The sequence below is a fragment of the Podarcis filfolensis genome (genome assembly GCF_964270895.1).
Source record: "Podarcis filfolensis genome assembly, chromosome: 16".
Lineage (NCBI taxonomy): Eukaryota > Metazoa > Chordata > Lepidosauria > Squamata > Lacertidae > Podarcis > Podarcis filfolensis.
In genome coordinates, this window is record NC_139620.1 from 31,911,807 (window position 1) to 31,937,511 (window position 25,705).

Genomic DNA, 25,705 nt, shown 5'->3' on the forward strand with positions numbered 1-25,705 from the left:
TGTCTAATACTTCCAGAAAATGGGTGGATTGCATTCGGAAGCATCCTCTCTCTCAGCCTGACCTACCTCACAAGGTTGTTATGAGGACAAAATGGAGAGAGAGAGAGCGAGAGAGAGAGAGCGCATGCCACTTTGAGTTCCTTGGAGGAAAGGTGGAATATAAATGTAATAATAATAAATAAATAATTGAATCTTTAGTGAGGCTTTATACTTTTGCTGCATTATATTTGAATTCTCTGTTTTGCCCTGATTCTTCCCCCCAAAAATATTGATTCAGCAATAATAACATAGGCTCCACCCCACAAAACAGGGTATATAAACAAACATATTTACATAAACAAATACTAATCATTGCAAAGTTGGCATTCCAAGCATTTAAAACAGAAAATATTTAAAATAAATAAATCGTGATTGGGATTCCAAGATAGAAAGATTAGTAAGCCCCCCGCCAGAATTATTAAATGGGTGGTGTTAATTCTGTCCTTAACAGCAGACTAAAAACATGACTTTAAAAATCTAACTGGCTAAATTACAATAAAATAAAAAACAAAAACAAAAATCAGTTGGATTAAAGCCAACATAAAAGGCAGGGAAGGACGGACCAGTCAAGCCTCACTTGAGAATCTGTTCCATCATTAGAGAAAGAATCCTTTCTTAACAACTGTGGTCAAGACACATCAGGGCAACTCAAGGCATGAGAGTAGATGGAGGGTAGCACTTCAGAAACCTGTAGGCCATATGCCCCCCAACCCCCACTTCCTTCAAGAGCACATTTTAATCCACTGTGAACCAGAGTAGATTGTAACACAGCCTCTCTTTTCTTAAAGGTTTCCACAAATGGATGCACCACAGTTCAATGGGCTAAAGAATGCTACTGCCAGCACTTTGCTTATAGCTGCTGCACAGCTGAATGTAAGTGAAAAGGTTCAGAAGGCAGGAGGAGAGGGAGAGAGGGAGGCAGAGAAAAGAAACCTCAGACTATTATTCTCCCTCCCCCCCCACCCTAAACACTATCATTATTTTTAATCCCATCCTATAATTTGTGGTTGCAGTTGACACAGATCTTTTGAATGCTTGAGGTTAATAATACTGCCACAGCACACAGTCCTGGACGGTTCCCAATAGCTTCCTGTCCTCAAGAGAGCACTTTCAGCTGCAGTATCGCAGCTCCACAGCTAGATTTTAAATTTTTTTGCGTGGTATCTTAAAGTTCCCCAGGAAGCAGAGAACACAGAACAACCCTATTTATTATTTAATCACTTATTGCATCTATGCTCCAAGAAGTGGGGTGTTGCTTAGCAACGATGAAGAGTGGCACGAGCTTCACTGAGGGAGTACCTGTTTTGACTGGCTGCGTAATTTTAAGGGAGTTTTTCTTCTGAGTGTTTCAGTTGAATGCCGCTGTTCCTTTCTCAAATTATACACTGTTTTTCTTCCATCTGCATTATATTTGAAGAACTTTGCTAACAATACGAATTCTGGGAAGGACGATGTGGCGTTTGCACAGATGCACTGTGACATCACAATGGCTCAACCCCTTGTAGTCATGCAGAAGATGGAGTAGGATTGTTCTGTGTTGTTCCAAAAAGCAAGACAAAGAACTAATGGATGAAAAATGTAGAGAAGCAGATTTTGCTGTAGCATTAGGAGAAGCTCCCTAATGGTAAGAGACTGTCTCAGGAGGTGGTGGGTTCTCCTTTGCTGGAAGTATTTAAGCAGAAGTGGACTGCCATCTGTTACGGTCAGTGTAGCTGAATCCTGCATTGAGAATTCATGTTAAATTAGATGACCTCCAAGATCCCTTTCAAGGCTGTGATTCTATAACATATACAGTCAACAGGCAATGACCATGCCCTTAACAGGAGGAGCCATAAAGCAGTGGTACAGCACATGGCTTTCATGAAGAAGGCTCCGTGTTCAATTGTTGGAATCCCATCTAAAAAAGGATGGGATGATGGAAAACACATTCTGCCCAGAGAACTGCTGCAAGAGTAGTAGGCCATACTGGGCTAGATGGTCAAATAGTCCAACCTTGTCTAAGGCAGCTGCTTATATGGAACTATGTACCTTACTGTAAAACTGGTTGTTGATTTTAAGGTTGTAAGCATTGTCCAATTTGATGCTTGACAGATGCTTTCGACTACAACTCTAATAATAATAATTAAAAAAAAAAATTTGTATCCCGCCCATCTGGCTGGGTTTCCACAGCCACTCTGGGTGGCTTCCACAAAGACCAAAAATACACTAAGATGTCACACATTAAAAACTTCCCTGAACAGGGCTGCCTTAAGATGTCTTTGAATTTCAGGTAGTTGTTTATCTCTTTGACATCTGATGGGAGGGCGTTCCAGGTCATCGCCCGTCTGTGTGAGTAGTGGTCAGGGATGATGGGAGTTGTGGTCCAAACTTTCTGGAGGGGACCAGGATGGGAGATATTAAAAAATGATCAAGTAGTTGCATTCCTAGCAGGAAAATTCTGTTAGGCTAGGCTCCAGTTGTTTCCAAGTTTAAAGGACTGAGTGTGTTTCGTACAAGCTTTTTCAGTTAACTCAGAACTACTGTAATTACTAGAGAGAACACAAAGGGCCTCTACATTTATAAGCAAGCTAATTTCTTCCATTTCAACTACTGAACAGCTGAACATCATGGTGCAGCATCTTCCTGCAAAACAAGCCAGCCCTATTCAGTGCTAACTTCTTGTTTATTTTTTGTTTTCTTATTATCTGAGGCCAAGGTGACATAACAGAAGGTGCCTGCCTTTTCCACCCAAATAAAGAAAGGATTTTGCATACAACAAAGAGGGTGGGGGGGAACTGCAAGTCTGGTGTACTGAGTTTGCCAATTAAATCCAAGGGAAGGAGAGAGTCTGAGATACAATTACGGCTTTCTGTAAATTACTTCATGTAATTAAATCTGCTTCCCTAAATTACAAACCATTTAGCTCTTCTTTTATAATAATGTAAGCAATGACCAACAACAACCTTTTTATGGAGCCTGATGTCATAAAAGTTGTTAGCAACAAAATTTTCTGTCTCCTCATTTCAAAGCAGTCATTGTAATGAGATCCATTTTATGTCTACACAGAAAGCTGCTCGGAGGATGAGAGGAAGAGAGAGCACTTTGTTCTTCAAGATACTGCTCCAGGGCTGGGACCGTATTTGACGAACCATGGCCTGTTTGGAGTTTGCTACTGATCAGCTAATGAGCAGGCACGGGTTTTAAAGGTATTTTGCAAAAGAGGTTTCGTCAAAAGGAAGATTATTTTATTTTATTTTATTTTATTTTATTTTATTTTATTTTATTTTATTTTATTTTATTTTATTTTTGTGCAGTGTAACAGAAGTTCAACAACTCTTCTCTCCTCCCATTCACAAAATTGATGGCTCACAATTTTGAATTGAATCTGGAAGGGCCATATCTCAGTAGCACAGCATGTGGTTTGCATGAATAACATCCCAGTGTCAATCTCTGACCACTCCAAGTAAAAGCGTCAGGTAACAGGTGATGAGAAAGACCTATCTCTGCTCGAGACCTTGGCATAAACACTACTGGACTATGGCTGTACACACCCTATACCTTTAAAGCATATCTGAAGCATATTTACCACCCACAAAGAATTATGGGCATTGTAGTTTGTTAAGGTTTGCTGGGAATTTTAACTCTCTGAGGGAAAAAATAATGTGAACATACTTTTTTTGAGTGTCAATGTGCTTCAAAAGTGTGCACTGAAGGTATATAGTGTGTGCACATGGCTACAAAGTTCACTGGGCAGCCTTGGAAGTCCCAGGCTGTGTACACACCATACATTTAAAGCACATGACTTTACCCAAAGAATTTTGGGAAATGTAGCTACAATTCTCAACACCCTTAACTACAGTTCCCAGGATACTCTGGATAAAGTCATGTGTCTGGCTTTGGGCACTGGGGGGGGGCGAGGTTTTCTTTTAAACCCCCAGGAACAAACAACCAAATCCTATGCACACTTTCCTGGGGGTAAGCTCCTCTGAATCATAGGTTCTTTTTCACCCAAGTAAAAATTCTCATTTGCAAGGTCCTCAAACTGCAGTTAATTTGCAAAGTACTGGGGCTTTCGTTCCGATTGGAATCAAAGCATTTTAGGGTTGGAACAGACTTTTGAAATAATCAAGTCCAATTCGCTGCTCAGCATGTGTTCGACAACAATGAACAAATACATTTAAAAAGGATGAAGAGGATGCACCTCAGATTATAGGAGGTGGTAGCTATCAATGTCCTTGTCAGGTTGCATGGCGGGGTAATCTGTGTGGACATTTTCTGTTTCACCTCAGGCAGAAAAATGTCTTGGGCTGGTCTGGGCTATGGCTGTGGGTTCTCCATTATAAGGGAGCAGAGGACACAAATGGACTTCTCAGTAGACATATGTAAGATTGTGCTGTTTACTGGATTATACAGTGGCGGGTAGAAAAGAGATCTGATGTTGCACCGAAGGCTATTGGGGTAAAGTCAACACAGCTGCTCTCCCTTCTGATTTTTTATTTTATTTTAAAGCTAGCAATTATTCAGGCCTGTCTAGAACTAGAACTCAGGTAAGGGAAAGGGTGCCTGACAGATGGGGCCCTACCTTTCAAATTTCCCAACTCCCTCTTCTAACCTGACAGGAGGTGCTAGGCCCAGAAGGGGTTGCTTAGCAACCATGCTACTCTCTAGCATGGGGAAAATGGATGTGGTAGGCCCAGATGTGTAGCAGGGAGAACCCTTAGCCCCTGAAATGCCATCTCCGGAAGCAAACAGCTATGGGTTTTCACAGAGATAGAGGGAATGACGACAAATTAAAACAATGAAAGTGGGGGGGGGGGGAGGCGGCAGGATAGTTTCTCAGAAAAAAATTGAAAAGAATAGAGCCTGTACATTTTGCCTCCTAGCTCAAGTTCTAGAAAATATTCTTTTTAAAAAAGAAAGAAAGAAAGCCACCCCCATAATGGACGCCAATGCAAACAGCCCCTTTCTCCCTAGGCAACCTGTACCTGCTGCTATTCCTCTCAATGTTGCTGTCCCACCCCTTCAAACAAATGCTTAAATGAGGAAGAACCATGTATTTAGCAAGCCAAGCATCGCTTGATTCTTTTTTTCGCATAGACGTGCTGCAGAGCTGTGTGCTCAGGGCTGGCAGTAAGAAGCTTTAACACACCAGGATAAGCTCTGTTAAAATGACAGGGTTTCCCCCTTACTCGGTTGTTTTCTAACTCCCTCCCTGCTGCCACCGCCGCACCATGCCCAACAGTTCCCCTGCACTTTGTATTCTGCTTTCAGCATCAAAATGCCTAACCGGGACTTAAAGCAGATTTTTAAATTAGTTCCTGACAGTGCAAACAGATTGCTATTGATTGAAATGAGCCTTATTTTAGTTCTTTAGATGAGCGGCCCTAATGACTAAATACTGTATTGCCCATTTCAACACTTTGTGCTGGGGCTCCCCAGTGGTTTCTTAGGCAGCTGCGAATTCTCTGTGCCTTGCAGATTACTAGGAACGAACAGGAGAGAGCCATCTGTGACTTCAGAGCATGTGGCAGCGGCTTTCAGGCTGAGCTAAGAACTTAACAATGGAGAACACCACCCTCCTCGACCCCCCTGAAACAGGCACATTGCTGGGTGCCATTTTGAAAGCTCTAAACTCGCACTCGCATGTCCAAAGTCTGTTTTGGGGGCCCCCGTGGCAGTTTATTTCCTGGGTAAAAACCCTCAACAACTTTGGGGTAAAATCCTAAAAAAAGCTCAACAACTTCACCTCACGGCCCGTCACTTCATCAAATCTGTCCCTCTTTGAAAAAGACACCACTGCAACCAAATAGGACCATACATTTTCTTGAATGAAACTCACAGGACTAACAAATTTGCTATGGCATAACCTTTTGTGGGCTACTCGCTCCACTTCAACAGAGGCAATTTGCTAGTCTTTAAAGCAGGGGGTCAACAACAGAGTGCCTATGGGAGCAATGGGGCCCTTGAGGTCTTCCCCTGTAGTACACAAAGTCCCCAAGGTCCTGTCTCTGCCCCCTTGGTCATGAGGTGCTTACAGATGTTGTCTTTTTCTCCACTGAAAAGTGCATAGAGCTGAAGGAGGAAGTTGGAACAACACTATTTCCCACTTCCTCTTTCTTCCATTTCGCTTGCCTTTACATTTAAGCTGAACTTCACTAGCTTAGCTAGGACTTTCTTTCCTGCCGGGCTGCATTTACAGTTCTATATAGGATGCTTAATTGCAGGAGGAGCAGTCAAGGAGAAGTGAAAAGGGCAGAGAGGGTGCCAGCAGCAGCTGCATGTTTCTCAAATCAGACAGTGTCTGCACTGGGAGGGAGAAAGCTAGTCTGAGATTTGCCTCCAAAGGATTGTTTGCTGTTTTTAAAGGGTGCTTCTGGGTGAAAACCAACCAGGTGGAAAACCCACTTTAAAAACATGTAAGAAAAACCCCATCGGCAAGCCTGATGAAGTTCTGCTGTATATATAAACCGAGTGGGATCTGCAACAAAATGTTGCAGTGTGGAGTACTGTTTATGTAAAAATAGAGAGCAGTTTCATAGACTATCTTCAGCAATCTTTATCGGCGGTTGTAACCACCATTTTTCACATGCCCAATGCCCCAGAATGAGGCCTAGGTTTAGGGCTGGCTGGTTCCCATTGAGACTGGTAGGGCTGAAGGGAAAAAGAACAAGGTCACAATTAAAGCATGCATGTAAAAGGCATTTAAACCACATTGCTTTTCTCAAAGAATCTTGGCAACTGTAGTTCGTTGAGTATGGTGAGAATTGGAGCTCTGTGAGGCAGTAAACTACAGTTCCCATGATTCTTTGGAGGAAGCTATGTGCTTTAATAGTGTGTTAATTGTACTTTAAAGGTGTGGCGTGGTGTTGGCAGAGCCAGTGGCAGGCAGAGCCAATTAATTTTAGTTTGGTCTCCATCGTCTTCCCCAACGAGTTCAAGAAGGGCAACACTGAAACAAAGGGAGATCTGCCTACCACCAGCTTATGGCCCCTGGAAAGTTGCCCAGAAGGGAATGTGGCCCCCGCAGGCTATGTGTGTTTCCTTCCTTTGCTCCTTTCCCCACCTCTTCCTATTAATTGTTTTTTTAAAATATACTAATTTTTAAAAAATAAAATAAAAGTATCTCCCCCACCCCCACTCACCAGTTTCTATACCGACAGATAAGGTGGAGAATTTCTTGAGGCTATTTTAGCCCAGCTTTTCTCTCTTATCAGGGACAGCACGTGAGGAAACCTTTGCTGTTAGCAATACAAATGCTGCTTCTGCAGCCATGGAACTATCAAGCTGATGACTGAGCACCAAGTTCCCCCTGCAAACATCCCAGATGAGCAGCTGTAAGTGATAAATGGCCTGCCACCCCCCTGGTGCTTTTCTCTCTTCACCTCCTTAGCTTTGAACAAACATGTTAGTTCAAGCAAAGGCTGCTGGGGCAGCCCCCATTGTGTATGACTGGCAGGCTAGACTACTGCCATCTCAGGAGTTTGTTAAATGCATTGTCAAATTTTGAATGCATGGGGGAAACGGCTGGAGGCCTCGAGCAGGGAGGGGAGAGGGGGAACAGCCCAAATCGGTATGCCTCTCACATTCTCCAGCACTCCTTGCCTCTCTCTCTCTCTTTACAGCTCTAAATTCCGCCAGGCACCACACAGGAGAACGCCGAATCACAGAAAGCATACGAAAATTGTGTTTGTAAACCACACCACACACACGCTCACATCTGTCGGGGCGTTGCAGTTGCACCCAGCAGTACAGATACTGCTTTGAGCAGGTTGTTGGACTCAACAGCTTCTAAGTAGGGATGGGCAAACCTGTCAGGTTTGGTTTCTCTGTTTCTTATTTTTCCATTCTTAAGTTTGGATTCCCCACATTGCCACACCAATTTGAATTCTTTAAATTAAAACAAAAACATCAAAATCCAGCAGCATTTTAGTGCAAACATCTCCTGATAATAATTGTATGCAATTTTGCCTAATCAGATATTTGCAAAGCGGTTTCCCTCTGTAAAATGCATTTTTAAACTTTGGTTTCACTAATGTAGACATTTTGTACACATTGCATGGCTAGAGAATTGCATTCCAAGATTTAGAGAAACACGAATTTTGAGGGGTGGCTGTGTTTTGATTTGTGTATGGTTTTGGAAGGTATGGATTAGCTAGGCTTGCCTTTAAATGCCAAGTGAATCATATTTGTCCCACATCCCTACCAGCAAGTTCCCACAGGTTATATCCAACATGAGAACGGGCCTTTTCATTGGTGGCTCCCCCATGCAGTTGAACCCACAGAGGAGGGCATCTTGTCAAAGAACCCTCCAAAATTGGGAGATGCCCTTCTTGTGATGATGCCCGCAAGGGAGAAGGCAAGTCATTTCCCTCAAAGCATCTAAGGTGGTCCTGAGGACAATCTTTAAAACTTAATATAACCATGACCTGGTTCCCTATGTTTCTAAATTTTGAGGGACAGCCAAAGAAGCAGAATCCAGAAAGAATTAGGAATTCTACTTACACTTTAGATGAATAATCTTTCTTCATAGAACCGGAAAAAATACTTGGATTGTCAAAAATCACCTTATATCACCTGAACTATCCACAAATAGCTGTTCTTCCCAAAGTCCTCAGCCAAGTCACTCAGCAGGGGAATGTGTCACAATGGAGGACATGACACCAGTAGCTACCTTGCTTTACAAGAGGCATGGCTCCTCTTAATACTCATTTTTCAAATATATCTTTCAGTGGGTTAAGTGGTTTTATTCAATTTATTCAGAAAATATTTAGAGCTGGCTTCATCTAGCACGGTGCATTTCTGGACAGGACAGGATACACCTTGCAAACACACACACTTTTCAACATGGCGGGGTCACCAAGGGAAAACACTTCTAGCCTAAACTATGGCTGCTGTTTCTTACTTAATAGTTAAAAATAACCCCTCTCAACACCCTGTAGTAATCTGTCCAGTATTATGATGGACAGGAGCAAGACTTCACCCTTAGACCTCCTCATCCCCCTGTTTCTTTCAGTTTCTTCCCACTGTGTTCTGCCAATAAACAGCTTTCCTTAGGCTGAAAGGAAGTGGAATGTTACGAGTTTGTGGGTACCAGACTCCCCTGTGTCATGAGTTTCTGGGTGCCAGGCACTGAACCCCTGGGCACTGAACATCTGTGGAGTTGATCTAAGCCTTGTTTAAATACACCACAAGCCCTATATTTGATTTTTGGCTATTATAAACTGGTTGAAACCATTTTATTTCATTCACAAAAGAAAATCTGACATGTGATTATGATAAAGGTTTATTGATCCTTTTTGTAATTTGTTATCTGTCTACTTTAATGTAGGCTTGCCTGGTGCAATTGTTACATATCTTTAGGCAGGTCTTTGGCTTTTACCTGCCTAGGTCCTTTACGCATGGGTGGGATGTTTTAATATTTGTTGTTGATTTCAATGCTGGTTTTAATGTATGTATATATACATACATTACACACAGATGTATATATACTTTACGTGTGTGTGTGTGTGTTTATGTCCATGTGTTAGTTTTTTACTTAAAATACTCTGTCGCTTTGAGTTGCAGTGGTAAAAAAGTGACCAATAAATTTAACAAATAAAAACAATAAAGTTCTAATCAGAGTAGACCTGTTGAAATTGAGGAACGTAAGTCAGCTATGTTTATTAACTGCAACAGGACTGTTCTGAGTAGGATACAAACCTATTGTATTACCAGATATTCATACCCTGCCCTTCCATTCTTCCTTACACCACAACAAAAGCAACATTTTCCCAGGAGTGCTTACAACAACAAAAAACATAATTTCAAGAGGGGTAATAATATAAAAAAGAGCAACGACAAGCAATCATAATCAAGGCATAAGGAAAAAAACCCCAGTAAAACCACTAGATGTGTGGGCAGCTTGTAACTAGACACAGGAGAATGACAATTAAAATACCTCAGAAAATGACATGGGAGAAGATAAAAGGCAGGCCTCTGGAACACCACCAAGAAGGCCCTTTCCCAGAAGGAGGGCCACTGACAATCTCAACTCAAAGTCAGGCTAAACTATCAAATATCCTAGTCCCAAACTGTGAAGAGCTACAAAGATACGTACCAGCTGCCTGAATTGGTCCTGAAATGAACCAGGAGACAGTGCAGATGCTTCAATTTCCTTCCTAGAATTTGACTCGGCTTTATCGCACTGGCAACTACCTACAGTCTGGTTCTCCACAGGCAGTAAGAAGTATTTTGTGGATTTCACATTTGGAACTTTGAAAGCCACAGCCAGGCCACAAACACCACCAATTTTGTTAAAGGTAAGCCACAAGAAACAACTGAGATAATTTGCGTCAGATATGTTCAGGTACACCAGTGAAACTAAGCCAGCAGAGAGACAAAATGGCAAATACCAAAATAGTCCAACCCCCACCCCCACACACTTAATTCTTGAAATAAACACTTTTCTAAAGCAGGGTTGGAGGACTTGTGGCACTCCAGATGATGTGGGCTCCCAACTCCCATCAGCCCTAGTAAGCCTGGATAATGGTCAGGGATAATGGGAGTTCTAGTTCAGCAATATCTGGGGACCCCAACCTGGGGAACGCAACTCAAACAAAACAAGCCGAAGCTCCGCAATTTCCCTGAGTGTGACACACCCACAAACATCTATATGAATCTTAAGTTCAATGCAAATAATATTACACCCAAATAGTATTAACAGCAGTAAGTCCATAGCAAATAATAACAACATTAACACTTGCCTCCCCCCAAGTAACCACTCGCACCAAAGGTCGGAGATAACCTTTGTCCTACCTGCGTGTGGATTTTCAAGGGGATTTTCTTCTTCACCCTCTCCTTCCCTCGATCCGTCTCTCTCCCCGAACTCATGGCATCGTTATTGTGGCCATTTTCGCTTGGCTCAGCTGACACACAGTGTTCAGATTCTCTGGGTTTCTTTCCTGGATGTCTCTCCCATTTTTCCTTTCTCTCTTGTGGCTTCAATGACATATCCTTCTGTAAAAAAAAGGAGTAAATCAGAAAGAGGAAGTGAAAAAAAGGTATTTCATAAAACACTACTGGCTACTTCGCTTTCCCACTGTTTTACTCCGGACCACTTGGCCCCCTGTTACATTTAAAACACCTATTTACATTTAAATATCTTGCTCTGCACTATTCGCCTCTGGCACACAGTATTCCAAATGTGTTGATACCAAAGATTTGTATAACGGTGTTACGATATTGGCAACTTTACTTTCAATTCCTTTCTTAATGATTTCTCACATGGAATTTGTTCGGGGGACAACTGTTGGGGAGGCTCTCGTTCTGGGTCTCCTGCACTGAGCGGGAAGCTAGTCTGCTTAGCCTACAAGACCCCTTCAACTCTACAGTTTCAACCATAAAATATTGTTGCCATTGAAGAAGCATTGAGAAAGATACTGGAGAAGAGGAAGGAGCAAAGACAGAGACCAGAGTGATGCCTATATGTGACTTTACTGAAAATCAAAATGGCACCCTGGACCTCCTCCATATTCCCTTATTCACTGCAAGGTGAAGTACCTTGCTTGTCTGTACAACATGCAGCAAACAAAGAAAAAGCCATGATAAACCAGGAGCAGAGCCAGAAAACCATATGGAAGGAGTAGGGAACCCTTTCCAACTGGAGAGCATCATTCACTTCTAGGCAACCTTAAGAGGGCCACATACAGTGGTGGGCCAGAAGCAAACATATAGGGAGCAACCCATGTTCATTTTACCTTTGTACTCAAATTCCTCCCTCCCTCCTGGGCAATCCAGAAGAATGGTCAGAGATCATTCTAATGAGGCAAAAGCACATGAAGAGGGGAAAAAGGAAACCCATTGAGAGGTGTGGCCTGGGGAAATTCCAAGGGCCAGACAGAGCACCCTAGAGGTCCGCATTCAGCCTGAGGTTCCCCATCCTAAGTCTTCCTAGGCCAATCTCAACACTCAACACTACACTGTATGAGCTCTCTTCAAACATAATAAAATAAAATATCATCAGAAATGCAAGAAGCTATATAATATCTCATCTATGGAACAGAAGTAATGCTATTATCCACAACCTTATCCAGGAACAATGAGAGGATAGTGAACTGCAAAAGGTTGCAAGCATTTTTATTTATTTTTTAAAGTACATTAAATGTTCTGCAATTGCCTTTTTGTCTCAGACACAACATCTCTATTCAGTCTCTGTACAAACTGGAGGCTGCAACAGAAACCCATTTGTTCATTTCGTGCTCGCTTTTGCACTCTTTAAGTCCATGGAAACCTGAAAGCAAAGAACTAGGAACTAAGATGAAATGCCCTGCTGGCTGCACTATGCTATTTTCTTTCCCCCCAGTTTTTAATTAACAGATCGTTGCACGCATAAGGGGCCACATAGGTTCAGCACAAAAAAAAAGGAAAAAAGAAGGCTTATTTATTTATTTAGGCAGGCACAGCAAAGCTATATACACACTGACATTTTAGAGCGGTTCATTATCACCTACAATGACATTTTATTTTGCTGCAAGCAGCTAATTCGTTTATGCAGCATCTGGTCATATAGCAAAGTGGTTTTTTTGGCGAGGGAAACCCCATTCCTCTGCAAGCAAAGCACGGATATAGAAGGCATGGCAAGAACTGTTGTGCAACATGGCTATAAGCTATATAGATCATTCAGACTGCCCATGTGTTTGTGTGCAGCCTGACAACTTCGCAAGCAGAACCAAACGACAACTGGTCAGTTGCAGCCACTCCTTATTGAATTTGATGGTGGGGAACATCAGATTGAAAACCCGGGTGAGCCGTGAAGCTCCCTTGATGGCTCTAGGCGAGAAATTCTCTCTCAGTATGAGCTGCATTGGTCCTACCAGTCAGTGTTGTGTTGTGTTTAGAGAATGAGTGGCTGACCAGGGCCATCTTACCCATAGGTGCTAGGGGTGCGGGGCACCCAGGCGCCGGGCTCTCAGGGGTGCCAGGCCAAGAGTCCGGGGCCTGAAAGTTGAGTCCGGGGAAGAGCCCACCCGTCGGTCGGAGTGCCGCGGCGGGCTCTTCTGCTGTGGGCGGCTCTGCACCGCAAGTTGGGGGGCAACTGAGCCAGCGAGAAGCTGAGGTGGCTGGCCGGCTCCGCCCTCCTGCGCGCCTGGGACTGGGCAACCGGAGGGGGGGCACCGGGCAGATCTTTGCACCCCGGCGCTGCATATGCTTAAGACAGCCCTGTGTCTGACCTATAGACCGCAAGCCACATCTGGCCACCAAGCTGTAGGAAGTGACACACCAGCCCACACAATGGTGGTGTGGGAAGAAATGCTGCCTTTTACTCTTAAAGAGCAGTCAGGGGGCTTATCTCCAATCTCAGCTCTAAGCACCACAAGCTGGAGATAAAAGTCCCACCCCCGCCTGCTTATTTGGAACAAAAGGATTCCTCTAACCCACTGGTCTTAAAAGAGCAAACAGGGGCTTTGGCTCTGTCTCAGTGCCGTGCTGCTTAGCATTTATATATATATAAATTTATTTATATGTATATATGTATATATCTATATATGTGTGTGTGTGTGTGTGTGTATATATATATATATGTGTGTGTGTGTGTATGTGTATGTACACACACACACACACACACACACACATATGTTGTAGTTTGCTCTGTTTAGAGCATCCAACTATAGACCCATGTTCAAATCCCCACTTGGTCACCTATTGCTCATTCTAACTGACCTCACAGAGTTGTTGTGAGAATACAATGTAAAAGAGATAAAATAAATGAAACAACAACGGCAATACCCCTGCTGCCTCCGGATGGCAGATGTCAAGTGGCATTTAGACAGATAAAGCAAGCCCATGATCACAGAGTCTATCTGTCAGGGAACTGCCATCGGAACTAGCGGAGGAGGCGAGGCTCCACAGCGATGCTGGAGAGGGGCCAAGCAGGGAGAGAGGCAGGTCTCCGGCTGGGGAAGAAAATCAGCGCAACACCAGGGATAGAGGGGGGCCGATGGGGAGAGCAGAGAGGGGGCTCCAGGACTCTTCGCAGGAGACCAGCGAGGAGAGCACAGGTCCTCCGTTGCCCACACCCACCCTGCGCAGAAGACTTCCGCGCAGGGAAAGTAGGCGGTGACTTGGCGTCAAAGAACTTCTTTGCCGGAAGAGGTTTAAGAAACGCCCACTGACGGATTCTGCCAGCGACTGAACAGCCACGGAGTGGATGGCTGTCCAGCGAGAAATGGTTTAACCAGCCAACCTAGCCCAGAGCGGCGGCAACTTATGCACAAGCAACCCCTAAAGCCATTACACTATCAGGCAGCTTTCCTGGTAAAAGTTCAATGTATTTATTTGCTTACTTAAATATTTCCAACCTGCTTCTCAGTTTAACACTCTTGCGTCAGCTAATGGCATTTTAGAACAACAGCTCTATTAATGTCACGGCAACCAGAACACAATAAAATGTTAAAATACTGAAAACAGACTCAACCAGCAGCTGGCAATATCCTCTCCTTCTAAAAGAAGTGTTTATAGTTCCAGAGGGACATCTCCTCTGGGATACTATATCGCAAGGGACTTGAGCAGGGCACCCCATCCCTCTGCCAATACAGGCACAGGCAACTAATTGTGTTTGGTCCCCCTTCTCCTCCCTGATACCAGGGCCACTCCCCCCCAACTGAATGTAAGTAAGAAGACAGGACCGACTGAAGTTGGTAGGGCAATGCCTCATTCTCCCTAAAGGACCAGCCTCCCTTGCCATGACTGACCAATGTGTGCTGAAAATGCCCAGGTGAATGGATCAGATAAGAGGTGCATGAGAATGTCCTGCTATCAGAGAAGAACCTATGCAAATGCACACTAGCTGGGTTGTTGCAAGGACAAAATATGATACCAAAAAAATGTATGACATGCTCACCTGGGAGCTCTGGCTGTTGATAACTCATACAATGAACTGGGCAGCTTCCCTTAGGAGCTTGTCTGATGCAGTCCTATGCTTTCCAGGAATACGACATTTATATATGTACCTTAACTGTTGCTCCATGAGATGTAAAGGGACATAACTCAAGATCGCAGCTTATTGCAATCTATCAGTGAGAAATCATTTTGTTCTTTTTTAATTGGAGGCCCTGGCTTTGAGACAACCACCCTCCCACCCACCAATAGCTTCTCACAGGTCAGAAATCTCACTGTTTGCTCAGCCCAGGTTTAAACCCTTCCCTAATCTTCTCTGTTTACACAGCTTATTGAGATTCCAGAGCGTGAAGGAGGAGTAATATCCTTGGGGCTTTGCAGAAGCGTGTGCCATGACTATATCTACTTTAGCAGTCCCAATGCACAGTTCATGGCTGGGAGAGTCATGATTTCACTGTCTAACTACAGTGCGCAGACCAGCGCTTTCTGCTTCAGTCATCACATGAGGAAGCTCACAGCATTAAGGCCACATGTATTTGACCAAATGCTGTAGTGGGAATAGCCACATATTCATTTCCAGAGCGGTTAATTGGAGAAATGGAATTCCAGAGTGGCAGCTAACAGTTGCTGGTTTACAGCCTGCCCTATAAATCGGGGTGAGAAACCTCTAGACGCTCTTAAGACTCCAGCTTGCTCCAGCCAGCATGTCCAATGGTCAGGAATGCTGAAGTCCAGCAATATCTAGTGCCCATCAATGTTAGGCAAGGAACAATAAAGTCTGAATCTGAACAAGTTTAAATTAGAAGAGATGTACGTATTTCTTCAATGTATAATATAGCCAATAAAGAGTTAAGGAGTGATAATCCAAAATCACAATTTCAGGTGAGCAAACTCAATTTTAAAAGTTGATTATACTGAAAGAAGCTGAGAGAGAGAGAGAGAAAGAGAGAGAGAGAGAGAGAGAGAGAGAGAGAGAGAGAGAGAATATCTGTTTGTGAAAATAGAAGAATAGCTAAATGGGGAATATCACACCTTTGGTCTTTTAAATCTTAGCCATACAGTTCCACTGGAAGAAACCACATCTCTCCCCTCCCCACCCTGCAGCACCACAACATTTCCTTAACCTCAGCCTTAACATTTCCACAACGGCAGCTGACATATTCCAGATCAGCCTATGTCTTGCTTTTAAAAACAATGTGACTTTTGCTCTCTGACCCTGTCAAAATAAGATGCCCTGCTTGATAAACTGACAGCTTTGGGAAGGTTAAGATGTTTGAAGCTGCAAGCAGGCTTGCAGGTGTGCAATACTAAAATACAAAAAGAGATTCAAAGAAACTCTTCTACTCAAAGTTGTTCCTGACACAGCCATGGCATGAAGTAATTTACTGTTGTGTACAAATCACCAATGGGGAAGCTCTGGCCATCCAGATGTTGTTGGACTACAACTCCCATCATCCCTGACCATTGGTCATGCTGGCTGCAGCTGATGAGAATCAGCAGAGGGCCACATTTTCCTCATCCCTGGCTTAACACATTTCAGTTTAGGACCATTAATTTGGAAGAGGTCAACTCTAGCTTGGATACAACCCCATGTTTGCTTTAAATCAAAGAAATCTGCTTGTGTTTTACACAGCTGTCATAAGGGGGTGGGGAGAATGCCTTAACAAATTATACACACACACATTACACACACACATCACAAAGCAACAGTTAAGCAGCACACAGAGTCATTAACAAAAAAAAAAAAATGAGAGGCACAAATACAAGATGGGTGACACGTGGCTTGAGAGCAGTACATGTGAAAAGGATCTAGGAGTCTTGGTTGTCCACAAACTTGACATGAGCCAACAGTGTGACGCGGCAGCTAAAAAGCCAATGCAATTCTGGGCTGCATCAATAGGAGTATAGCATCTAGATCAAGGGAAGTAATAGTGCCACTGTATTCTGCTCTGGTCAGACCTCACCTGGAGTACTGTGTCCAGTTCTGGGCACCACAGTTCAAGAAGGACACTGACAAACTGGAACGTGTCCAGAGGAGGGCAACCAAAATGGTCAAAGGCCTGGAAACGATGCCTTATGAGGAACGGCTAAGGGAGCTGGGCATGTTTAGCCTGGAGAAGAGGAGGTTAAGGGGTGATATGATAGCCATGTTCAAATATATAAAATGATGTCACATAGAGGAGGGAGAAAGGTTGTTTTCTGCTGCTCCAGAGAAGCGGACACGGAGCAATGGATCCAAACTACAAGAAAGAAGATTCCACCTAAACATTAGGAAGAACTTCCTGACAGTAAGAGCTGTTCGGCAGTGGAATTTGCTGCCAAGGAGTGTGGTGGAGTCTCCTTCTTTGGAGGTCTTTAAGCAGAGGCTTGACAACCATATGTCAGGAGTGCTCTGATGGTGTTTCCTGCTTGGCAGGGGGTTGGACTTGATGGCCCTTGTGGTCTCTTCCAACTCTATGATTCTATGATTCTATGAAGCACAAACTGTGCACATGGAAACCACTCTCTTAACGTAATCTCATTATATTTATACGTAGCAGGAAATACTAGTCAAAAATCCCCACAAACAAGAAAAACAGAAGGGATTCCCTTCCCTTGTGTGTACAGTGGTACCTCAGGTTAAGTACTTAATTCGTTCCGGAGGTCTATTCTTAACCTGAAACTGTTCTTAACCTGAAGCACCACTTTAGCTAATGGGGCCTCCCACTGCCACTGCGCCGCCGGAGCACCATTTCTGTTCCCATCCTGAAACAAAGTTCTTAACCTGAAGCACTATTTCTGGGTTAGCGGAGTCTGTAATCTGAAGTGTATGTAACCTGAAGCGTATGTAACCTGAGGTACCACTGTATATATATCCTGGCTGCCACTATCTGTGCTCTGGTAGCAGCTACACTCACCTACGGTAACATGCTCATTGTGGGGCTGGCCTTAAAGACTGCTTGAATTTTTAGCTGGTTGAATACATGACTGCAAGATTAGCACAGGCATGCTGGTTTGAACACACCTCACCAGTAATTTTTCTAAGGGCACACTGCTTATACCAGTTTGTTTTACGCTCAATTCAAAGTGCTGGTTTGAACCTTTAAAGCAACATTGAGAGAAAAGCCCAGAAGTGTTACTACTTTGCAAAAAAATGTACTAGCCTGCTGGAGCCTGTCAGGGAAGGAAGGGAACTGGGAGCCCTTTATATCCTCCAACAGCTGCTGTTGTATTTCTACACTGATCACGAAGGAAGGGGACTTCCCTCCTCTGACACCTCTTACCTGGGCCCAGAGGTGGGACATGGGTGCTCAGGTCCTCCTCCGCCAGCCCATTAAGCTTGCCAGCATGGAATGTACATGTACTCGCCTGCATGGAATTCCTTGTCGCCCATGGCGACCAGGTGAGTCCTTAAATACAAAGCTGCTTGAAAGCCCTAAGCAAGCTTAGGGCAAGCTACGTAAAGGACAGTCTCCTCTCGTGGAAGCCTGCCTGACCTTTGTAGTAATTTTCTGAGGCTCTTCTCCCCAGGCTTGTGAGGCAAGGCGGGTGGCTGTCAGAGAGGAGCAGGCCTTTTCACTGATGATGAGCCATCTTTGCAATGACCTCCCCAAACAGATTCAGGGGGCACTTTCTCTGCTGACCTTTTGGTGACAAGTTAAAACCTTAAAAAACAAACAGACCTCAAGGCTTTTTAATTGGCTGCTCTGGTGTTTAAATGATGCTCCATGACTGTTCTGCTGCTAGTTTAGTTTATTAAGAAAAGGCAGCTTAGCAAAGTAATGCTATAATATTATTACATGTTTAACAGGAAAAATCTTCCAGTATTGGGCAGAGCAATGTTGGAGGTGGTTTGGACGAGGGCGACATGTCTTCCAGCAGTCCTCTCTGGGTCCACCAGCCTCCATCTTTATGGGAAGTCAGCAGGGGGAAACCCAATACATCTGCCCAAACAGCAGGCAGGAGCTATTGGAATCCCCACTGGGGATTCTGCAGTAGCCAGCAGAAAACCCCCAAATGGGACAGGGGTTTTGGGGGGGATGGGGTCAGCCCTGCTGGCAGCATGCAACAGCAATGGGCCCAATTCCAGGCCTCTTTGCTGCAAAAAACTGAGAACTGGCACCATGAACAGGTATTTTTCTTCTCCGCCTGCTTCCCGTTCCCTCCTACAATGACCTGGATATACGGCAGGACTACAGAAGCGGTGGTGCCTATGTCCTACCTGTCAGATGGTGGATTACAATGACTGCCCTCACCAGACAATTCGAAATCATAGAATTATGTGGGTTAAACCATAGAGCCTAGGGCTTGCCAATCCGAAGGTCGGCGGTTCGAATCCCCATGACAGGGTGAGCTCCCGTTGCTCGGTCCCTGCTCCTGCCAACCTAGCAGTTCGAAAACACATCAAAGTGCAAGTAGATAAATAGGCACCACTCCAGCAGGAAGGTAAACGGCGTTTCCGTGCACTGCTCTGATTCGCCAGAAGCGGCTTAGTCATGCTGGCCACATGACTCGGAAGCTGTATGCCAGCTCCCTCGGCCAATAAAGCAAGATGAGTGCTGCAACCCCAGAGTCGGCCACGACTGGACCTAATGGTCAGGGGTCCCTTTACCTTTACCCCAAGGGTCATCTAGCCAACCCCCTGCAATGCATGAATCGTGCCCACAAGTGTCACTGGGTGGGCTTGGAACAACCAACCTTCTGGTTAACAGCCAGACACACTGATCCATTGCACCACAGGCTCTTGAAAACAAGATCCATGCTACATCTATTTTAACTTGGTACCTTGGTACATATCTATTTTCATTTAGCTCAAAAGGTTCACCCCAAAATAATATGATTTCCCAAAGGGCCGTTGTGCGGCACAAAATACACTTATGTACCCGTAGAAACCTCACCTGCACTGCTAAAATCTCAGGAAACTTGTTCAATAAACATATAATTAAAAGGGAAGTGTCCCTGCCAAGTAAGCTTTTGCTATAAGAATTCTGGCTATGGAAACTTTCACATTAAAAACCTATAAAGCAGTTCAACTATTCAGCTGATTCCAATTCACCTTGAGTACCATTCCTTTCAATAGCAAACTCAAGTGGTGAGTGCCATTGGAAATGGAGGTCCACATAACTACCAAATCCTCCTATTGCAGCTCAAGCTGTAGGAAACCGACTCAGTGCAATCCTTGCATAATTCAGCTAAGTCATCGTGCTTTCAATGCTAGGAATAGTGAGTATGACCTAATGCCCCTCCCCATATTTTGTCATCCCATGCAAGCTATTTCTTTGATGGGGATGCCAACAACTACCCAAGGCTGCAATGAGAACCACTAAATCTGAGATGGGGAGTGTGTGGCTCTGCTTGTGTTGTTGGAACTTCAACTTCCCTCATCCCTGTCCCTTTGTCATGCTGGCTGGGACTGATGGGAATTGAAGTCCAAAGACACCTGGAAGGTCGCAGGTTCCTCATCGCTGCCCTAAAGGCTCATATGGCGTCTCTGATCTATAAGAATATTGGGATTTCTCATTCGTTCCACTAATTACAGGCAAGTGAGAGGAGCTAAGGAGGGATGCTGACTGAGTGTATAGGAAAAGATATATATTCTGGGGAAGCCTAAAAGAGAAAGTGAGGGGGGCGGTACATTTCCCCAGCTACATTCCCCAGATCTCTCCAGAGAGAGATTTCTTATAAATCCTCTGCTGCTGCTGCAGCTGCATATATTCCTCCTACTCCTCCTTTTTTTCCCTTCTCTTTTCTCTTGCTCATTTTCCATTCCCAGGTCTCCCAGTAGGCTCTCACAGCTTGCAAGCACCTCACTGCAGGGCGATTGCTCACATCTCCTGCACTGCCTCCTGACAGGCGCTCCACACGGCTATTAAAACTCCCACAGGTGCCGGCTGTCCGTCAGAAAGGAAATGATCCCACTTTAAGCCATCAGTATTTCCTCTGGTGATGGCAGTAAATGCCCGGCGAGCGCTCGCAGAATTACTGACAGCGGAAAAGCGTGTCAGGGAGCAAGGGAGCTTAAATGATTGAAGGCGAGCCAGGGCGCCTTTTGCAGGTAGATGAAATGAAGCATATTGCCAGACCCAACCTGCCTGGCTTTGGCTGTCTGCGCGGAAGCTGAGAGACAGAGAGATCTTCATTCAACTAGACACCAGAAGGCCAAGCCTGCCTATCTTTTGATAGCATGTTCACTTTTTTTAAAAAAAGGATGCTTTGGGTTGGAGCTCTTTTTAAAGCAGGGGCTCCGAGATCAGCTGGACCAGTTCTGCAGAGTGTATAAAGACAGAAAGAGAAACCACTGCAGTTATTCACAACGGTGCTGCTGCTTGGTACTGGGTTCAACTGGGAAGGGCTGCAAAGCATCTGCATTGCATGCCGAAGGTCCCAGATTCAATTCCAGGCATCACCAGGTAGGGCTCAGGGAAGTTTCCTGCCTGGAACCCCCCTAGAGACCTGCTGCCAGTCAGCACTGAAGCAGATGGACCTATAAGGAAGCTTCCTAAATTCCGCTTGATACCACCCGCTATAGCCTGAAGCAGGAGGGAAAAGAGAATGGGAACCTGTGACTTGTTAACAGGTCTTATCTTAGCCAGCCACAGCCTCCAGGCCCAGGACACACACACAGAATCCTTGGGTGGCTGCCTTTAGATTATTTCCCAAACCTTCCAACATGTTTGCAGCACTCCAAAGCTGCATTGTCCAAAGCTACCTAGCAGTGGGGTGAGATCTGAACTGGGAGTCCTAGGTGTGTGCATCACAGGGTTCTTCTACAGCAGGGATGGAGATGTGGCTGAGCACACATCAACCCCAGACCAACGTGGCCAATGAACACAGATGACGGTTCTCCACTCTTGCTCTACAGCTTATAGATGCCATAGCGTTCCCAGATAGAAGGGCCCCGGCACCAAAACAGCAAGCTCCACTGTCTGCTGCCTCTACAATTATGCTAACATCATCGTGCATTTCCAAGGGCGCTAACAAAAGGCTCTCAGTCGCTTCTTGACCTCTCTTCTGAGACGGTCAACAATGGTGCTAAACAGCATCCGCCCCAATTCTGGAGTTCATCCACTGTAAATTTGGGCCTATAGCCAGCATCAGCTTGTTGGTAATGAATAGATGAAGAGGTGAAGGGCATCACTTATGCAGGGGCTTCTCTCTGGGGCAGCTCAGTTGGTACAGCATGAGGCTCTTAATCTCAGGCTTGTGGGTTCGAGTCCCACAAAAGACTCCTGCATTGCAGGGGGTTGGACTAGATGACCCTCATGGTTCCTTCCAACTCGACAATTCTATGAATCTATAAATTCAGGAGCAGCAGGAGCCTTGCTTCCAATCTGTAATACCATCCACTTACTCCTTTACTTGCAAGAAATGAGAACATGTAACCTCATGCTGCAGCCCAAGTTTTATTTATTTTCATTTCTATCCTGTTTTTCTTTCAACGAGCCCAAGGCGGCATTGCATGGTTCTTCCCAGTCATTTTTTATCTTCACAATAACTCTGTGAGGTAGCTTAGGCTGAGAAGTAATAACTTGTTCAAGTGGGGATTTGAATTCAGGTCTCTGCAACCTGCTAATCACTACACCACAGTGGATTTGCACGTGAGAAGGTCCTGGGAATAATCCTTATTCCTCTCCAGTTAAAAAGGATCTCACACAGCAGGCTTGGAAAAATCTTTGCCTGATGCTTTTAAGAAGAGCTAGGTAGACTAGGCACTACTAGGACAGAAAAATCTGGTCGGACTCATTACAGAAGGAGCTTCACTTGTTCAATGTTTTCATTTATTTATTTGCAATTACATTTTTAGGGTGCTGTCCTCCTCAAGAGTCCTTCAACACAACTAAGATGAACAGAAAACCCAAAATCTAAATATATATCATGAAGCTACCTTAAAAAATGAAGCAGTAAACCCAGGCAAGCAACATGTAATTCAAGACCTGCAGGCCCAACGAAAATGAGTTTGCAGAGTGCCTCAAGGCCAGTAAGCATGTGGGGTAGATGGATTCCAGGGAGAAGAAGTTCTAGAACCCAGGTTCACTACCAAAGGTTTATCACCTATGGCAAAAGTAAGCTTTTTGCTGAACATCTCAAGATGTGGGCAGATTTGTACAGGAGAAGGTTGGTCCAAACAATACAGGTCCCGCAAGGGAGGTGCCAGCTTCACTAAATAATGGAGCCCTCTGTTCTGTTTTCAAGAGTAGAGTTGGGAAAGCTGTGGAGCTCTAGATGTTCTCGTGACTCTAACTCCCATCATCCCCAGCCAGAATAGCCAGCTGCTAGGGATGATGGGAGTTTTGGTTCCCTAGAGTTACCTAGTTGCCCGCCCCCTGCAATGCAGGAGTCGCAGCTAAAGAATCCCAGGCAAATGGCCCCCCAACCTCTGTTGAAAAACTTCCAATGAAGGCAAACCCTTCCAAGACACTCAGTTCCACTGCCAAAAACATCTCTAACCGTCAGGAGGTTATTCTGAATGTTTAGTCAGAATCTCATCTCTTTGTGATTAGAATTCACTGGTTCAGGTCCTAGGCCCTCTGGAGCAGCAGAAAAGTTGGTGCCAGAAAGATAAAAAGACATGCAATGGGGGCATTTCAATGGATAAGCGCCACAACACTAAAGGTCTGACTCCTACACTGCACAGAATGGGCCTCCTGTTAAGATGGTATCTGCAGGAAGTTATCAGCTGTACAGAGCCGTGATGGGTTGGATATATATGGGGTCAGACTATCTTTTAGGTATCCTGGTCCCAAGCTGCATGGAGTTTTATACACCACCACCACAGCTGGAACTTTGCCCAGTAGCTGTGACAGAAGAGCCTGCAGAGGTATGCTGAGCGAGTCCTGCCTTGGCAACACTTTCCCGCACCCGTCTCCCGAAGCACTTTTAGTGCTAAGTACATATTACATAAAGTTACATTCAGTATGAATTCAGAAACTTATGATTATGTCCCTCTGCGTGCCTCTTTAAACAACTCTGCGTCATTCAACTAAAAGGTACAAATGGCACGACAATTTATTATCTCGCCACATTAAACAGTCAGGAGGGCTGCTGCCTTCCATTTATTTTTAGAGTTTTCCTTTTTAAAATGCAGCCATGAAATACAATAATTCCCCGAAGAATGCATCACATACGGGCACAAAGTCAAACCTCTCACAATGAAGGCTGCTTTATTGCTCCAACAGTTCCCTGGACTGTAACAAGAGACCATACACCTTGATGTAAGGGGCGGCAAATTATATTATATAAAACACGCATACAGACACACTCATGTAACGCTGCAGCTCATTTATCTACATGGAACTATGTGGGGAGGCAGGAAAAGCAAAACAAAGAGAACACGCCAAGACAAAGAGCTGGGAGATGAGATGGGAGCGAAAGAATAAAAGGCAGGTAGAGAGCCAGGGATGCGGGAGAAATTTGATTCAGTTCCCTTTTAAAGGCAAACCTACAGCTGGAAGTTTGGGTACAACTCGGCTTGCAGAAGAGAATTCTGCATAGAGTTAAGACAGATAGAGCTAGGAACCATCCCCGTACCTTCATCTTTATGCTGACTTCTCTATCATTTTGTTGTTTAGAGCAGGGGTCAGCAACCTTTTTCAACAGGGGCCAGTCTACTGTCCCCCAGACCTTGTGGGGGGCCAGACTATATTTTTTTTGGGGGGGGATGAACAAATTCCTATGCCCCACAAATAACCCAGAGATGCATTTTAAATAAAAGCACACATTCTACTCATGTAAAACCACGCTGATTCCTGGACCGTCCACAGGCCGGACTGAGAAGGCGATTGGGCCGCATCCGGCCCACAGACCTTAGTTTGCATGCCCCTGGTTTAGACTAATACACCTTAGGTGGTATCCTGCTTACAACTCCTTCTCCTCTCTTGGACCTCAAGATGAGAGATTACACTGGAGCTATCCTCTGAGAACAAAGGCACAAAGGACTGCCCTTGTCTTCTCGAGATTAGTTAGGTTAGAGCTAGAAATTTTTCTATGTGCTTCCTACATTAAATGTGGGCTTGAAAATTTTCCAAAATGCAACATTTTCCAGTGCTTTATTTTTCCATGGAAAATGCTCTGTTTCCTAAGTTCATTAGCAACAGGGGATGGATGCCAACTGCAGAGGCAATTATTAGGCATGCTTGGCAGTTTCAAAGTTTTTAGCTTTGTTTACTAAATACAAGTAAAACAAACATGCTAAATTTAATCACTCTCTAGGACATCAGAACATTTTCTGCTGCAAACTGATTCTCCCCCCTCTGCCCAATATGCAAACTAGCCTAATCTGCATAGGAAAAATTTCCAGTACAATTTTTCTCTTCCCCCAGAGAACTCACTTCGTTGGCAATATGCTGATGACACACAGCTCTACTTCTCCTTTACATCTGCAGCTGTTGCAGTGGATGTGCTGGACCAAAGTTTGGAAACTTCGGCCGGTGCAAAATTCAGCATCCAGGTTGCTCACCAGGGCAAGACGGTTTGAGCATATAATGCCAATTCTGGCCTGACTGCACTGGCTGCCAATTAGTTTCTGGGCCCAATTCAAAGTGCTTGTTTGACCTATAAAGCCTTAAACGGCAAGTATGGCTGGGAGAGACTCCTGCCTGAAACTCTGAAGAGCCACTGCAAGTCAGGGTAGACAGCGATACTGCAAGGACCCCATATTAATTGACCCAGACCCTGAGTTCCTCATCTGAAGCCCTTTTTTGTGTGCCTCATCTGTGAGATTTCTGGAGGGTAGCAACACAAATACAGGCCTTTTCTGTGGTGACTCCCTATTTGTGGAATGATCTCTCTAAGGGAGGCTCACTTGGCACCTTCATTACAGATCTTTAGGTGCCAG

The 25,705-nt window shown here is 44.6% G+C and overlaps 1 protein-coding gene and 1 long non-coding RNA gene across 11 annotated transcripts in view; one reads left to right on the forward strand and one right to left on the reverse strand.

Moving 5' to 3' along the window:
- FBRSL1 (fibrosin like 1) overlaps positions 1–25,705 on the reverse strand; it is a 762,210-nt gene that overhangs the window by 526,750 nt on the left and 209,755 nt on the right. For all 10 annotated transcript variants that reach the window (XM_083589754.1, XM_083589747.1, XM_083589750.1 and 7 more), the window contains one exon: positions 10,813–11,013. In XM_083589754.1, the coding sequence (XP_083445880.1) occupies positions 10,813–11,013 (201 nt within the window). Of the gene's footprint in view, positions 1–10,812; positions 11,014–25,705 lie in introns of those variants that run through there.
- On the forward strand, positions 403–24,394 carry LOC310751463. Its single transcript, XR_014542525.1, has 4 exons — positions 403–1,663; positions 3,085–3,224; positions 7,233–7,352; positions 22,676–24,394. It is a non-coding gene; the product is annotated as an uncharacterized lncRNA (long non-coding RNA).